The sequence below is a fragment of the Echiichthys vipera genome (genome assembly GCF_963691815.1).
Source record: "Echiichthys vipera genome assembly, chromosome: 14".
Classification (NCBI taxonomy): Eukaryota; Metazoa; Chordata; class Actinopteri; order Perciformes; family Trachinidae; genus Echiichthys; species Echiichthys vipera.
The window spans coordinates 21,124,053-21,138,481 of record NC_139839.1 but is presented as its reverse complement, the minus strand read 5'-3'; the positions used below and the strand labels follow the sequence as shown (position 1 = coordinate 21,138,481).

At 40.3% G+C, this 14,429-nt stretch overlaps 1 protein-coding gene across 1 annotated transcript; it reads left to right on the top strand.

The window, feature by feature from the left end:
* Positions 1-3,016: 3,016 nt before the first annotated feature.
* Positions 3,017-13,726, top strand: stip1 (stress-induced phosphoprotein 1). The gene is made up of 14 exons (XM_083927433.1): positions 3,017-3,069; positions 5,218-5,427; positions 5,525-5,666; positions 6,012-6,153; positions 6,566-6,731; positions 6,822-6,948; positions 7,331-7,433; positions 7,729-7,849; positions 7,996-8,092; positions 10,533-10,657; positions 10,751-10,787; positions 10,928-11,031; positions 11,561-11,733; positions 11,815-13,726. The coding sequence occupies exons 1-14, from the start codon at positions 3,061-3,063 to the stop codon at positions 11,885-11,887; spliced, it is 1,629 nt and encodes a 542-aa protein (XP_083783559.1). The 5' UTR covers positions 3,017-3,060; the 3' UTR covers positions 11,888-13,726.
* Positions 13,727-14,429: the final 703 nt, after the last annotated feature.

Here is a 14,429-nt window from a genome sequence, read left to right as displayed (position 1 = left end):
GTTGCCTTCACGCTCCCCTGGGAAACTCGGATGTCCTTTTCATTGTTTTACAAAAAAGAAAGGGTGTTATTATAATTACTATTATCAAAACTGCAAGATTGTGCTGTGTTTTATGTTATTTATTTTTTGTTCCTTTCTTATTTGCTTTTCTACTTATTTATTTCTACTTAAAAAATAAGTGGTGTAATATTGTTTTCTCTCATTTGTAATGAATACCAAGTTGAAATAAAATCTTTAAAAAACAACTCGGAAGTCATTAATAAAGGGAGGATTCAAAAAGTCTGTGGTCGAAAATAATGACAACAATAGTTTCTGTAACCCATAATGCTCGTTTGTGATGTATTTATTTTTTAGAATGAGGGAAAATATGTCTCTGTTGTTACCACATGTTGTATACATAGTCACTGTATGCATCACCTCCATCATTTTTTAACATTCGCTTATCCCTACAACTCACATCCCTTTTATCACTTTGGGATGATTGAAAAGGAACAAAAGATCAGGCTGGCAATTAAAAAAAAATGTAAGCAGGTAATATTTGGCCAGTAGGGATAGCAAAATTAGGCATCACCATCCATATGTAATAACAAGGAGGTATATGAATGACTGTGACGTACAAAACAAGTGAAGAAGGGAGCGTGAGATAGAGAGCAGACCTACAGCAAGCTTCTGTGATACTTTTCAATGCTAGTTCTGGATGCAAGTGTCAGTCCCTCTCCCTAAAACTAAAACTAAAGAACTAAAAAAAACTAAAGTCTTATCTGCATCTAAATCCATATCAAAGAACTAAGGTATGTAACGGACACATAAGCCTCACTACCACAGGTATTGCTCTGTTCACCTCACTGGTGTCCAGGGGAAGAACCAAAGTAAATAGAGATTAATTGAGACATGTTGTTGGATAGTCTATAAGGAAAGACCAGGCAAAGGCTACACACCTGATCTGCCCTTGGTTTTGCACAGAGCCTGAGGCTAATCTCAACCTCAGCGTGTCTTTGTGACATCCTTGCTGAGACTTCGATGGCCACTCTTAGATCTTGACATACGTACATGACTGCTCTGTCTTGGGTTTCCTGGGTTAGTGAATCCATGGCAACAGCAGCATGAATGGTCTATTCAAGATGGCCTCCACTATGTCATTTGCCGTTGAGAATCTATGAGTCTGCAAACAAGTTGTGTAACTGATTAGACTTTATCCCAGGTGAGAAACACAACTGTCTGCTAAAAGGAGACCATGCTATTACAAAGAAACTGTTTCGATATGTAGCTTCCTGTAGTTATGAGTTGAGTTGTAAGATGGTACCTCATCTCAAAAACTGGTGTCATTTCTGGACGTGCCCGAAGCTTGCTGACTTTTGGTCCGATATATTTCAAACCCTCAAACAGGCTCTCAACTCAAATATGGAACCAAATCCCCTGACTGCTCTTTTTGGGCTTGCTTCTTCTAAAAATCTGTCCATCACTACACAACGAATCGTGGCCTTTACCACCCTGCTCCCAGACGTAACATTCTGCTTAAATGTAAACATGTTTCTCCACTGACTCATAACAGTTGGATCAGTGAAATTTTGCAGTGTCTCTGGTTGGAGAGGTTAAGGTTTTCACAGAGAGGATCATTAGAGGCATTCCACAGAACCTGTGACCCACTGCTGCTTTTATTAGCAATAGAATCACTGTTATTCCTGACGATGCTGAGGACACTTCCTAGTGCCCCCCCCCTTTATTTATTTTGTTTTTTTGTTGTCTTTCTTTTTCTTTAATTACATTAATTAGTGTTGCTATTAGTTCTAGTGTTGTTTTTATTTTTATTTTTTTTAAACTTTATCTTACTTTAACTACTTGTTACATGCTACTTACTTACTTGTTATTCGGTTTCTTGTTTTTTTTTTTAAATTGTGACTGTGTCTGACGTGGGCTGATGGGAGGGATAGCAGGATTCATGTTGGGGTTTTTCTGTTGCTGTTTATGTCTGTGTTTTTTTTTCTTCTTTTTTTCACCATAAAGCAGATATACTGTACATGTACTATACCTGTTTCTGTGTGCTCGTCTGCATATCCAATAAAAAAATGTGAAAAAAACAAAACAAAAACTGGTGTCATCGTCACAGACATTGTCTACCTGTGGTTCATATATTGTGAGTTTGCGTATGAAAGAGATAGATGTACAAACATTGGCAGTTATGGTAGTGAAACCTATGGGAAAGGTGGACTGAAATAAATACTAAATAAATACTAAATGAATGAAAAAATATATATCTGTATTTGTTTGATTACTTTGTTGTGTTATTACTCTTACACTGTAAGAGAACATAGCTTACCCTTCCCATAAAAGCCCATACACTGTATTTTCTACAGGTTTTATTCATGAATGTATTAAGATATTATTTGCGTGTACGTCCTATTGTCAAATTAAGCATCAGATGCTTAATGAATGACTTTTTCCCCCAACACTTAGGAGATCATTTTCAGCATGGTCCTCGACAATCATCTGCCCCCAAAGTATCAGTCAGCCCATTCCCCAGCTCAGCACAGCTGGGAGAGAAAGCACAGGCAAGTTTATTTGTATAGCCCCTTCCAGAAACAAGGTCATTCACTGCTTTACTTAAAACAGTAAAAGCATCGGAGAGAAACACATACAATTACTTTTAGATAAAAACATATACAAAATGAAAAACAAGCGAATACAATATTTAAAACAAAAAATAAAATAAAACCAAGAATATCGAGGGAATAGATGTTACAGTGCTGTACAAGCAATCGATGCATTGCATTGTTTACTGAAAGGCGGCGGCAAACAAAGGTCTTCGGTCTTGATTTAAAAGAGCTGAGAGTTGCAGCAGACCTGCAGTTTTCTGGAAGTTTGTAACACCTCAGTGTTTTCCCCCGTCATCTTCTGGAAGTTTCAGTCTGGGCCATTTATTTATTGTCCCTCGCTTACGGGCGAAATGTGAATCTGATCGTTGATTGCAGATTTTCTACTCCCCAAACTGGCAACCCGCATGCTGTTCAGGGGGAGGCGCTAGTCCGCAGTAGTTTCTGGAAGGAACCTCATGCTTCCACCATGGAGAAAGTGAGTGTCATGCATCTTCACAATTACTCTTTAACTTACATGTTTTAGAAATATCGACTAGCTCCATTAATTATACGTGACTTTACAGTAATCATTTTTGTAGGTTAGTGTAGTTAGCCACCTCTTTACACTGGAAGTGTTTTAATATTACACGGCTAGCTAACGTTAGCTTGTTAGCTTAGCGTCAGTCCGACAGTGTTGTAATTGTTTCACTGATGTTGTTTAACGTTACTCAGCACAATATAGCTTGATAATGCTACTCTGCAATGTAGTTAAACCGGCTTCCTAATTGTGCAAACTTATCCAGGTTTACTTTAATTGTTTGTTCATTAATGTTGGGGCTATTTTATGATTGCACACCACAAGGTTGGCTAACTGTGAAGCTAACGCATATGACTTCAATTTGCCACAGCTGCTTTATCATAAAAAAATACCGCATTAAGGTTTGCCAGTGTCCGAGTCTCGATATAACAAAGCATTTCTCTAACCCTCGGCAAGTCACCGGCAATATAACCTTACCCTTAAGTACTGTATCTCCCGAGTTAGCAAATCACTGTCACAGCTAACCAACATTAACCGTAGCTAACAATGCGCTATCATCATTATTAAGGTGATGGACAAATAAAAGCCATAATTGAGCCCGGAAGTAAATCCCCCATGTTAAAAGGTTGTGTTTGAGGACCGACAGCTGAACTGCGACAGTCCGTCTGTAGCACATGCTGCAGGAGTATTTCTGTCCTCAGCAGCCTGCACTCACCGGAGGATCATTCTAGAGGCACACGGCACCGCTGTCATGGCCACACACGCATTTCGGCCTCAATTGCGTCCTCTCGGCACTTTTGCAACCAAAGTGTTTTTGGTGATGAGTCAATTTTGAGACAGAGCATCCTTTTAAACAATACACTATCATGCCTGAGCTGGCAAGTCATCGTAACTTATCTGACAAGGCCACTAAACATTACAGGAAATGGTGTGCACACGCACCAGGTCAATGCACTAATCACTAATACCATGATTACTGCACAGTTTGGGCCTGGAAATATGGAGGTTAGGAGTGATTTGGATGAAGTCATATCACAGTAAACCACAATCTATCATAGATGTGCCAAATATTCATTTATTAAGACTGTAGTCAAACTTTAAAGCCATTTTGGAGCGTTTAAATCTTTTTGTAGTGTCTGCACTTTGGCTTTGTAGAGCAATATAATGTAGTGTAGTAATTGTACTATCCTTCCAGGCTCCATTATTCATTTTTGACAGCAGTAGTAGTCATATTGGTTTGTGATGATGTGTGCATTCCTAATGGCGAAAATAGGTGTCCTAGGATTTCCTTATGTACCAATCAGTATCCTAAAGAAAGCATTGTCATCATTAACTAGACCTAATTGAGATAAATGTTCTTGTCCAGCCCTTGCTCAGTTGTTTTGCCAAAAGATTACATATTGTCTTGGTATTATTCTTCTAATAACATTTTTGAATACAGCCCTGGTACAGCAGCTGCTCGTACGACTTTATTATAGTAATTGTGAGTAGTTCCACTAATTTTAATTAGTCAGAGTTGGTTAGACGGTGAGGTAAAGTATTTAGAAATATACAGAAATTGTACATTTAAGTCATTTTTTATACATATATTTTACAAATACTAGTCAAACAATTGCTCAGTAGGTACTGAAAATCCAATCCATAGTTTTCCAAAATCCCAGCCTCCACTGTCACAGATTAGGTCTAGGGACTGTGGAGGGCAAGCAATACCAGTCCACAGTCCTTGTTCTTCGCCCAGGATAATTGTAAATGCACATTTAGTGTTGGCACATAGTTGCCAAATGAATGCAGAAAGGATGGCAAGCCTCTTTACAACAGGGTGATGCTTCTTTCCGCTCAGTGTAATTTATTCACATACTGTGGAGATGCAGTGTGATCACTGCAGCACCTAGCTGACACAAACAGCTGAGTGGTTGTCCATTTCTTTTTTTTTTCAGTTCTGCCAGTGGCAGCTGCAAAACATGTCTTCTTTGTAATCAGAGCTATATAGGGGATCATGTGCATGAGCTTTTGTGTAAGAGTAAAAGAGAAGTTCGAGCAGGAGAGTTGTAGTATTGTGAATTTGTCTTTTGATGCTTAATTTGATTATATCTTCCTGGCTCCTAGGTTTCAGCATTGAAAGACCAGGGCAACAAGGCACTGAGTGCAGGAAATATTGATGAGGCTTTGCGTTGCTACACCGAAGCTTTAGCCCTTGACCCTTCAAACCATGTCCTGTTCAGTAACCGCTCAGCGGCCTACGCCAAGAAAGGCAACTATGAGAATGCTCTCCAGGATGCCAGTCAGACCATCAAGATCAAGCCTGACTGGGGCAAGGTAAGATGTCATTTGTTATGCCATTATTCTGTTGACAAGATATGTAGGAATTAAAAATGAGAAGCCAATCTTTATGCTTTCAATTTTGATCAACCAGGGCTACTCCCGCAAAGCTACAGCGCTGGAATTTCTTGGACGATTGGAGGATGCTAAAACGACTTACCACGAGGGACTCCGGCAAGAGCCAAGTAATCAGCAGCTAAAGGAGGGTTTACAGAACATTGAGGCCCGGCTTGCAGGTAGAAACTATTTAATTTTTTTTTCTTTTATTCTACAGAAAAGTACATTAACAATGTGAAAATTGTGACTCACTTTTCCCTCTTACGATGGTAGAGGATTTAGAGATGCTGACACGACCACTGAAGTAAAATCACATTGTGAGTGCTCACGTTTTCAAAAGGAGAGTAGGCAGTCCACTTGCTTTTCGAGTGTTGTGATTCATTCAGACAATGGACAAGTAGTAGGGGTTACAGAGGAGAGAAAGCTCTGATGAATTTAATCCTAGAACAGTGCAAAATGTGTTGACAATGTTGTGCTGTGACAATATAAATTACACTAATAAACATGAATGTTTGCTTCACCAGAGAAATCGATGATGAACCCTTTCGCCCTGCCCAACTTGTATCAGAAGCTTGAGGGTGATTCTCGGACCCGTGAGCTACTGTCAGATCCCAGCTACAGAGAGCTGCTGGAGCAGCTCAGGAACAAACCATCGGATCTTGGCACGTATGTGCATTATCAAAAATGTATCAGCTTTAACAACTACTGAGAAATAAATAGTTACTTTGGGTAGAATTGCCCTAAAAGTCTGGAAAAGTACTGAGAAACATTCTGTTAATGGAATGTTAAACTCTGTTGCTCCTACTCTTCTAGTCTACCTTCTTAAAGAGATCTTTAATCTCAATGGGACTAACTTGATGAAAATACATTGCTCAGGGCCATTAAAAGTTACATAATAGTATTTGAAGGCCCACTGTCAGGACCATCTTCTGCGTTGTGGCTCAGTAATCATTGTGTGAGATAACAAGAATGGACCTATATCTAAAGAATCAAAAATTGTATGTTGATTTGGAAAACGAGCATTACCTCTGAATGCTGTGGTATCAGAAATGCATTTGTTTGCCTGACTGTTTTGCAGTAAGCTGCAGGATCCCAGAGTGATGACCACACTCTCTGTGCTGCTGGGACTGAACCTCTCTGAGATGGAAGAAGACGAAGAGCCCGCTCCCCCTCCTCGTCCCAAACCCAAAGAGACTCAACCACCTCCTCCCAAAGAGGAAGACCTTCCCCAAAACAAGAGAGAGGTTAAAAAATGAATAGATTCGTCATGTTTTAAGCCATTTCACCTCATGTGGCATTTTTTTTTAATTCCTCTAACTTCTGTTATATTACAGGCCCTGAAGGAAAAAGAACTTGGGAATACAGCATATAAGAATAAGGACTTTGACGTGGCACTGAAACATTATGAAGAAGCAATCAAACATGACCCCACCAACATGACCTATATATCTAATAAAGCAGGTATATATTCTCACATCCATCCTCACACACTTGAGCCCAAACAAATATTAACAAATTCCTCATCTTGGGGAGTGATGTTTCACTCAGTGTATTAAAAGCCTGTCAGCCCACCAGGCTTAAAACTGGGTCTTTTCTGGAGGGAGGGACATATGACATGCAACAATGGTCCCACGGCTGGAAAGGGGGATGTTGAGGTTATGCGTCATGCACTGTAACATTCTGCTATCAAGAAGCTCCCTTTTGTTCAGAAGAATGCACCGAAATATTGACCCAATGGTCCTATTACCAGTTCAGCACAGTTCAACCAGAAATGGAAACGGACATGACTATAACCTTTAATTCCAACTTTGAATGTTAAATGTTGTTTTTGTTATCCCTGCAGCTGTATTCTTTGAGAAGGGGGAGTTTGACAAGTGCAGAGAGCTGTGTGAGAAGGCCATTGATGTTGGCAGGGAGAATCGGGAAGACTACAGACAAATTGCAAAGTGAGTTCTGTAATAAGTATTTATTTTTGTCTTTTCTTAAATAAGCCTAGCCACACCGTGCCCCTCAACCCAGAGGGCACGACGAGTATTTTGTGGACTCAGCTTTTATATTTACCAATTTATTCATTTACTTTACACATGAGCATTTTGTTTAAGATCACACACATGATAGTGTGACTGAGGTTCTTATTTGTTTCTTAAGAATTTTTACCGAATTGTCAGATCACTGCATTCTGATACTATACTAACATGTATATTTTCTTCTGTCTTCTTCTGTCTTCTTTCTCTTTTCCAGGGCTTTGGCTAGGATTGGAAACTCGTACTTCAAGCAGGATAAATACAAAGAAGCAGTTCAGTATTTCAACAAAAGTTTGACAGAGCACCGTACTCCTGACGTCTTGAAGAAGTGTCAGCAGGTACAGTGCAAGCTGCATTCCGCTGTGGAGTTTTATGCTTCTCAGATGATTAGTTTTCATTTATCCAGACTTTTGACATTTTAAGTTGATAAAAAAATAGCTTGAGAACTAAACGTGTGTACCTTGTTACTGTAATTGGTCTGCAGGCAGAGAAGATCGTGAAGGAGCAAGAGAAACAAGCCTATATCAACCCCGACCTAGCCCTGGAAGAGAAGAGCAAGGGCAATGACGCCTTCCAGAAAGGTGGGATTAATAGTTTGTTGCTTGTTGGTTGGTCATTATCATTTGATTCTTCTTTTAAACTCAGAAATATAAAAGAAGAATATAAAAAAAGAATATATTATTTCCATGAAAATGTCTGACCTTCACTAGACACAAGTTTTTCACTAGAGGGGTGTTTTTACATTCCTCTACTGAAGAGGTAGATGTCTGATGTCTGTGCACCTCTCTAAAATCTGAGATTCAAATATACCCCAGGCAAGCTATAGTTGGCACGCCATAGATTCAAAAGCCAAACAGTAATATGCAAAAGCTGGAAAAAGAAACCTCCAGTGCAGAGCAGACTGTCAGTACAGAAAGCAAAACAGGCTATCATTGTATCTGAGGGCGCAGTTCGTTTGACCAGTGTGAGTGCAACAGTACCGCATCTAGGCCCAGTACGCTTGCCGACCACGGTCCGTTTGGGAGAGGCGGGCTTCTGTAAAGCACGTTTGCGAGCGTGCGCACGTGTGCGAGCACGAGGCCTACGGCGGCTTTAACATCATTTTATGTGCGCCTGTTCGGACATGGGAAAAGAAAGAAGGACCATGCGCGGACATTTAAAACGGTGGCGGAGAAAGGTTCACGTTGGTGTGATGCGGAGGTGGAGCGTTTACTGCAGATTTGGTCGATGAAAATATTTAAAAACAGTCAAACAACACGCACAAAAACTCTGAGGTCTATGGAAAGATTTGTAAACAAAGCGACGCATCGCGATGGCGTCAATCAATGCTTGTGACGTGTTACGGCGTGATGATGTATAGGCAGCAAGAAGCATTCGCAGAGGCCCAGGTAGTGTGAGTACAAACGGGCCTGGGCCGCGGGGGGAGAGAGAGAGAGGGAGGGACAAGTACGGATGGACGGTGTGAGTGCGCCCTAAGTTAGCCACTGCCAGTTACAAGCTGGCAGATAATGTAAACGGATGAAGATGGTCTACACTTATCATTCTGATACTTCTGCTAGTTGCAGATTATGGTGCACAACAGACTCCTCATCTGAGTCTGATACATGTCGGGTTCAGAAAGGACACAAAAACTATCACAAGCTGGCCGTGAAGCTCCTGCAGCGGTGTAATGCTTCCTGTCTGTGGAAGGGTACAGCTTGGGGCTGATACAGGGCTATTCTGTCTGAACCTGGTTTCTCAAACATGTGGGGCCAGATCTAGAATTTGGCATTGAAGGAGAAGAGATGTGCTTCCCTTTTCAAAGTTTTTTTTTATCAGGGAAAACCAGGTGAACCCCTTGGACCAGGGATCACTAACAGGAGGACCTCTGTCATTTACAAAGGGGTCTATCTGATTGAAAAGGGTTTCTATGGATACCCTTGAGGGCGCACTCACACTGTCCTTCCGCACCAGGCCAAAACCCTTTTTTTTTTTAGCTAAAGCCTAGTGCGTTTGAGCAGTGTGAGTGCACCCGCTCTGCGCATAACTGCGGTCAGTGGGCCGTCCACGGCCCGCCTGAGAGAGGTGGGCTTTTGTAGAGCCCGTTTGCACATGTACGAGCGCGCGCACGTGTACGAGCACGAGGCCTACGACGGTTCTGACGTAATTTATTTGCGCCTGTTCGGACATAGAAAAAAGAAGGAGGGACCATGCGCGGACATTTAACAACAACGGCGGCGAAAGGTTCACGTTGGTGTGATGTGGAGGTGGAGTGTTTACTGCAGATTTGGTCGGATGAAAATATTCAAAAACAGTCGACAAGACGCACAAAAACTCAGAGGTCTATGGAAAGATTTGTAAACAAAGCGACGCATCGCGATGACGTCAATCAATGCTTGTGACATGTTGCGGCGTGATGACGTATGGACAGCAAGAAGCATTTGCGCGAGGCCCAGGCAGTGTGAGTACAAACGGGCCTGGGGCGCGGGGGGAGAGGGAGGGGGGACAAGTACCCTAAAGCACGGGGCGCGGTGCGGAAGGACAGTGTGAGTACGCCCTGAGTCTCCCTTTTACAGAGATACCCACTTATAATAATTCCAATTTGTGGCAAAAAATATGCAGTTTTTCATCATGCAGTTCAAATGTGTTATTTTCCCCTACTCTAAAATTGAGTATTTGAATGTGGAATTGCATAAATTGGGTCCGACTGAAACTTGCCTTTATAAACTTCAATCATAATGTAATAAGCCTTAATACACTTTTTTTAACACAAAGCCTGGCCACATTTTTTACACTTTATTTTGATGAATTATTTATTATAGGTTTATGATGACAGTGCTGAGCTGCATCTCAGAGTAATCTTCAGGTTGCATTCAGATGATGTACACTCGCTCTATGTTGCATCCACTGTTGACCTGCTAGGCCAGTCAAAGGGTTAAACAAAATGGGAAGCATTGAAGAGTTTTTACATGCTTTAAAACATGTCTAGAGGGACTCTTTTAGAACTTGAATAAAGATGAACTCTGCTTTGCCTCCCCACAGGAGACTACCCCGTAGCCATGAAACATTACTCTGAGGCCATCAAGAGAAACCCCAAAGACGCCAAACTCTTCAGTAACAGAGCTGCCTGCTACACAAAGCTGTTGGAGTTTCCACTTGCGTTGAAGGTACATTGCATCCTTACCAAGTTCTTTCTGAGTCAGTTAATGAGATTCTAACCTGACAAAAAGACCATGTGTTAATCTATTTTGATTTATCAGGATTGTGAAGAGTGCATCCAACTTGAGCCCTCCTTCAGTAAGTAGGAAACCTTGTATTTATTACCATTTAATTCACATTTAGCTTGAATATCTTAAGTAGTGTATTGTACTCGTTGCTATTAAAGTTTAGATTCCGGACAAGTCCTCATTTTACAATATAAACACATCTTTCCACAGTAAAAGGCTACACACGTAAAGGAGCTGCCTTGGAGGCCATGAAAGACTACTCAAAAGCTATGGATGCGTACCAGAAGGCTCTGGAGCTTGACTCTTCCTCAAAGGTATTTTACAGGTTACTGCACAGCTCCGATAAGTCTGGGAAAAAATTATCTTGGAACAAACTGCAAGGCCTTGAACACTTAAGATGTGACACGATTTTAGAAAAGCATGTAAACATAGAACCGTATTTATATTTTCCCACATTTTCCAGTAGGACTCAACTGTTCCAGGTTCTGTACTTTATCTAGTTACTGATCTAAACAATAGGTCATTACCTGAATTAGAATTTTTTTTTTCACTCATGTAATGTCAAAAGAAGTGACTTAATTGCGATTTCTTTAAGTAATAGGTTCAATAATCTGTCACCTTTTCTGAAAACGAGTAACATAGCCGTTGTGTAAGTACTGGTCGTATCATTAACAGCTAGGTGACATTAAAAAAAAATAAAAATCTAAGCAAAATGTGAGCACAGTTAAATATATTTAAAAAATCAAGAAGTTTGAAAAAGGGTGACATTAAGTATTATTCATATTTATTGGGTAATGATCAATTGTCCTTTTGTTCCTCATCATTTGCCCTCTCCACATTCAGGAAGCCACAGAAGGCATGCAGCGCAGCATGGTCAATCACACCATGAGGAATGACAGTCCTGAGGACGTGAAGAAAAGGGCCATGTCTGATCCTGAGGTGCAGCAGATTATGAGTGATCCAGCCATGCGCATGATCCTTGAGCAAATGCAGAAGGACCCTCAGGCGCTGAGCGAGTAAGTTTACCTCCTTTTTTGTGGCACTTTCTGTCTCTCAGTATGAAGGATTACATTTTATTGTTTCTTTTCTATCCACAGCCACTTAAAGAATCCAGTCATTGCTAAGAAGATTCAGAAACTCATTGATATCGGACTGATAGCCATCCGTTGATGAGAACCAAGAGACTCCAAGACAACAGTGGAACAATGCGCAAATCCCTCCAAAAATAATACATCCTCCTTTCTTGCCTTCAAATTGAAAATTCTATTGTCCTTGGTCTCACTGAGACTTTGTGTGTATGGTATGTTTTTTTTTTTTTAAATCAGTTACACAACTTTTTCATTGTATTTAAGAAAGCATCTTGTAAGTCATCTGGAAAACTTCAGGACTCCTGAAAAGATCATCTGAGAAAAAAAAGGATTAATGTGTACAGATGCTCTTAAAACGAACAGCACAATTCAGTGCACGTGCGGTGTTTAATGGGGAAATCCACCCTAAAGCAGATCACATAAACCTATTGGTTCATGTTTTAAGGAAACAAAAACTAGAAGAATTTCTACCCTCAAAATAAAGATTGTAATGTAGATCACTAATTGAAATTGTCAGCATTGGTCATTATTCTGAACTCTCTTATTATCCTCTCTTAAGCTTGACTCTACATGGTGCTTTAAAGCTGAGCGTCAACTTTGTTTACCTCTCTTTTGGTCTTCTCCTCAGGTAAACAGGTGAATCTATCCTATCTACTCACATTCAGGCCGTCTATCTTGTGAGCGTGCTAGGTATTCTTTTTTTACTTATCCAAATATTTTGAAATAGTTTTTGAACTTTGCTTTCTTTGGCTTAATGGATGATATGATTGTGAACAGCTAATATCAGGAAAGCGCTGAGTGTTTCCTTGATTGTGGAGGCTAGAGGATGGATCTAGACAAATTGTAGCTGGGACCTCAAGGACACTAGTCTAATGCCATCAAGGAATACTTTACCATAAGTGATTTTAGAGTGATCATTAACATTTGGTTATCAAGTTCATACCACAATTAAGACAGACATGCTGTTTTTTTTTTAAATATAAATTGCTAGTCAAAAATGAGCATTCTGTGAGAGAAAGTCTGATGAGTTGACGTAGTAAAAGTCCTCGCATAGTTTCATTTTTGGGTCATCAGGTTTAAGGTTTGTGCAGGCAACAGGTGTGTCCATAATTCAAGGCAAAGTGGGTACTTTTGACTGGCTTCAAATAATGTTTTGCCAAACCAGAAAGTACAGTGCTGCTGTACAAAAGGTGACAACTTGACTGGCTTGAATATTTTAAGATAATGGGAATAATGTGATAGTTAAAGGGTGGATTTGCCTTTCTAAACTAACAGCTGTTGGTTAAGTTATGGGGGCCACAGTTACCTCACTTCATAATGCATCTTTAGAGTTTGTTGACTTCTCCTAGAGTAGCCACAGTGCTACCTGCCACTGGTTTCTAAATTGTATTTCGCCCAGCAGGTCAGTTCTTTAGGTACGTTGTGCCAACCTCCCACGGCGGCAGCCTGCTCGGCTTCTGTTTTCAAAAGAGGAAACGCATATGTGTTAGTCCTGCTATGACACTTCAGATACCCCAAGGTCAACATATTGTCATAGTATCTCTGTGCTATGGTTTCCAAGAGGGAACTGTGACAACTTTTTGTTTGCACATTCCCACAGCTGAATTGCTGTCTGCATGTCTCTGTAACTTATGGACAACCACAGTAGAAATTAGGGTGTGAACATTTTTCAATCAAAGTCCCATTGTAATCATAAACTACATGCAACAAACACGGAACTCTCATACGATGTAAAAGAAATTGTCCCAAGAAGTGTAATAAGTCAACGGAAATTAGATGTACAGTTAAATATACAACATCTGAATGTATTTTAAAGGTCGGCTGTGGCTTTTTTGACCAACGATGTTGACAGTGACTCAATGCAGTAGTAGACCTACATTTTATAGTAAGGTCTTAGTCAGTGTGATTTTAAAACCTTACAGTGCACACCAATAAAATGAGACTCTTCATAAAAACAAATGGTTAAGTCATTGTTTATATACGTAGTGCACATTCACTTATACAGTAACTTACTGTTGATCGATTCTTATAGTGTATTGGCAGTTATCTAGCTAGTGTAGGCATGTCACTGTTGAATGAAGGACTTATGTTACAAAGGTCTATATCGAAATGAAGCTTTTTGTTAGTGCAAGACAAAGTGATATGTGTACATGTATACACGTACAGTATGCACGCCAGCTGTAATTCTTAAGTGCTAATTAAATTGTGCTGAGGCGTCTGGGGCCCCACAAAACCCCTGAGGCTCCCTAAAATGTATCCACAGTTAATGTTCAATTGTTTAGTTTTTATAAGGTGAAGTGATGCACACCATTAATCTCAAATGTATTAGTTGTATGAAAACAATTTCAGCAATGCAACTTTTTTCAAGAGAAACAAAAACTTTCAAAAAGCGACCAAACAATATTGTGGCGGGCTGACCCCCCTCCCAGTGGTCCTGGACCCCCTTATTGAACATCTCTTACAGGGGCGTTCCTAGGTTTGTGAAACATCTGGGGCTTTGCCCAGAGTGAAACGGAACATGTGAGTTTTTCACAATGTTTTAACTGAATAAACAAAATATGCAGTTTATTACAGCTAAAGTTTCATTCAAGTTATTTCAGAGTAAAATAAATACAAGTGAGTAC

What these genes read in the sequence shown, in the direction of transcription:
- stip1 (XM_083927433.1), top strand. An exon ending in TTCCCCAAAACAAGAGAGAG is followed by an intron (nt 6,732 to 6,821) that starts GTTAAAAAATGA and finishes GTTATATTACAG; the next exon opens with GCCCTGAAGGAAAAAGAACT. An exon ending in AGCTTGACTCTTCCTCAAAG is followed by an intron (nt 11,032 to 11,560) that starts GTATTTTACAGG and finishes CTCCACATTCAG; the next exon opens with GAAGCCACAGAAGGCATGCA.